The 1,965-nt window shown below is 43.6% G+C and overlaps 1 protein-coding gene across 1 annotated transcript in view; it reads right to left on the bottom strand. All coding sequences in view use genetic code 11, as the record gives it.

Annotated features, from left to right (window-relative positions):
• Nucleotides 1-289: 289 nt before the first annotated feature.
• Nucleotides 290-1,965, bottom strand: part of EGR_08355 (hypothetical protein) — a gene marked incomplete at both ends in the record, with an annotated part of 3,219 nt that continues 1,543 nt past the window's right edge. Inside the window, 2 exons of the mRNA XM_024497604.1 lie at nucleotides 290-412; nucleotides 681-786. Coding sequence (XP_024347973.1) covers nucleotides 290-412; nucleotides 681-786 — 229 coding nt within the window. The remainder of the gene's footprint in view (nucleotides 413-680; nucleotides 787-1,965) is intronic.

The following is a 1,965-nucleotide window of genomic DNA, read 5'->3' as shown; positions in this document are numbered from 1 at the left end:
AAAACGACGATTAGCGGTGCATTAGTGGCTGCAGTAAGTGAACCCCGTCGACATCTTTGGCCGGCTGCCAAACCTGAAAAGCACAGAGGAGAGCCTTTTGCTAGGGGTGATCAAATCTGCAATAAGGGCCATCAAAGGTAAAACTACTTTTAGCAGTCACCCCAATCTCGAGCTCTACGATGCCACACTCGAACTAGTCAAGGTTAAAAGGGGTATAAGTGTGTAACGCGGAGGAGTGGAGATGGAGCATTACCCATACAGGGCGTGTTTAAGCGACTCCGCTTTTTCCCTAATTTTCCTCCGAATGATGATTAATACATAAAGCGCGGTTGTTGTAGGGAGCCATATCAAGTGAATTAACAGTGCCTCCTTGTCCCCGCAAAAATTTACACTTGAATGTTTTCTTTAAACACTGCAGTTTAGGTAAAGAAAATATTTCGACATTTGTCGGAACATGCAAATCTGTGCATCCATTTTACCAGTGTCCACACTCCCTTAGCCATTCGGTTAAGCATTGATAAGTCATTCTACTGGACTACTCTGACACCGGGAAGATTCCAGGGTTCAAAAGTATTATAAACATCAAAATGTTGCCTTCGTAACCGTCTATTATGTGAACTTTAACACCTGCAGACAATTAGTGCAGCCAGTTGGGTAAACAACTGATAGGCCAGACTTACACCCATACAAAAATAGGTTTTCGAGATAAAATTATTTGGAAAAGGTGTACTTAAATGCATGCATACCTTTATTAGACCAATATACTTTATTGCTACATTGCTTTTCCTTTTGTTTTAATTAATCAGTTAGGGAGAGCGTTCGATAGAGCGGATCTTTAGGAAAGACCTTCACTATCTTGTTCACTGTAAAGTTAAGTGCCACCGGGGCGTTTTATCCTAAAGTTTCTAAGTAGAGGAGGTAATTGAAAGGCTTTTGATGCAGACGTCCATATGAGAGGCACACAGTCGGTGCGGCGCGCAAGGCTCGGCGACAGTGAGCACGGTCGCGGCGACGGAGCTGTCGATGGGCTTGGGAAAACGCAGTGGGTGAGTCACGACTGCGGATTAGGCCTTACACCACCTCAACTATCTGTCTGGACTGAGGTCACGTCTCCACCGCATGTGTGGTAGTCGATCGTGCTGTCCTTTACCGCCTCCGCGCCGAGCGATCCGCGTGTGAACGTTGCGTGTGGTGAGGTGATTACCGCCACAGCTCGCTAGAATAATCACCGTTTTCTTTTCTTCCGAAATTAGTGGTTCAATTTGTCTATTCAGCCGAACCACAGGCGTTAAAGTACTTTGGCTGGATCAAATGCGTAGAGCTGGCGGACTTGGGGAGGTGGCTAGTGTTTTTGCCCGAGCAAAAAGGGGAACACAAAGTTCCCTTTCTGCGCCAAAGTCCCAATTACCTATGGGGAGGGAATGAATTATACCCAGAGCCTGTATTAGTGGCTGGGACATATATATATGTCCAAGCTAATTACACAGGGGATTTGAATTTGTGCATTTCTCAATTAAGTTGAATGGGTAAAAGTTGACAGGCTGGGGAAATTAAAAAGCCGGGTTTTATGGGATTCGAAAATGGAAATGCTGGGAAGGTATTTACGAATGACCTAAAATGGTGGGAGTATTGTTTAGAACTATAAAATCTTACTGAATGATCTTAAATAAAACGTGACTCGAGGAGGGAAGATTTGTCACGCAATTGGAGGGAAAAATAAGGAAAATATGTACTGGGAGGTAACGTTACAAAGCTACAAGAAATCTAAACCATTGATTCCACGTCTTCGCATAAAAATGGGAAGAAAAATTAAAAACCTATTTTGAAGGGTGGATTTCTCTAATTTATTGTAGAAATTTCTTTAAATGAAGGTGTGCCTATCCTTTAATCCATCTTCCCATTCGGTACCCATCCATCCATCCAATTTCCATCCACTTAGTCAGTCATTCTTCCACTCGTGCGTCC

This window comes from Echinococcus granulosus, assembly GCF_000524195.1.
Source record: "Echinococcus granulosus chromosome Unknown EG_S00104, whole genome shotgun sequence".
Lineage (NCBI taxonomy): Eukaryota > Metazoa > Platyhelminthes > Cestoda > Cyclophyllidea > Taeniidae > Echinococcus > Echinococcus granulosus.
The sequence above is the reverse complement of the archived record's forward strand: the minus strand, read 5'-3'. Positions and strand labels throughout refer to the sequence as shown.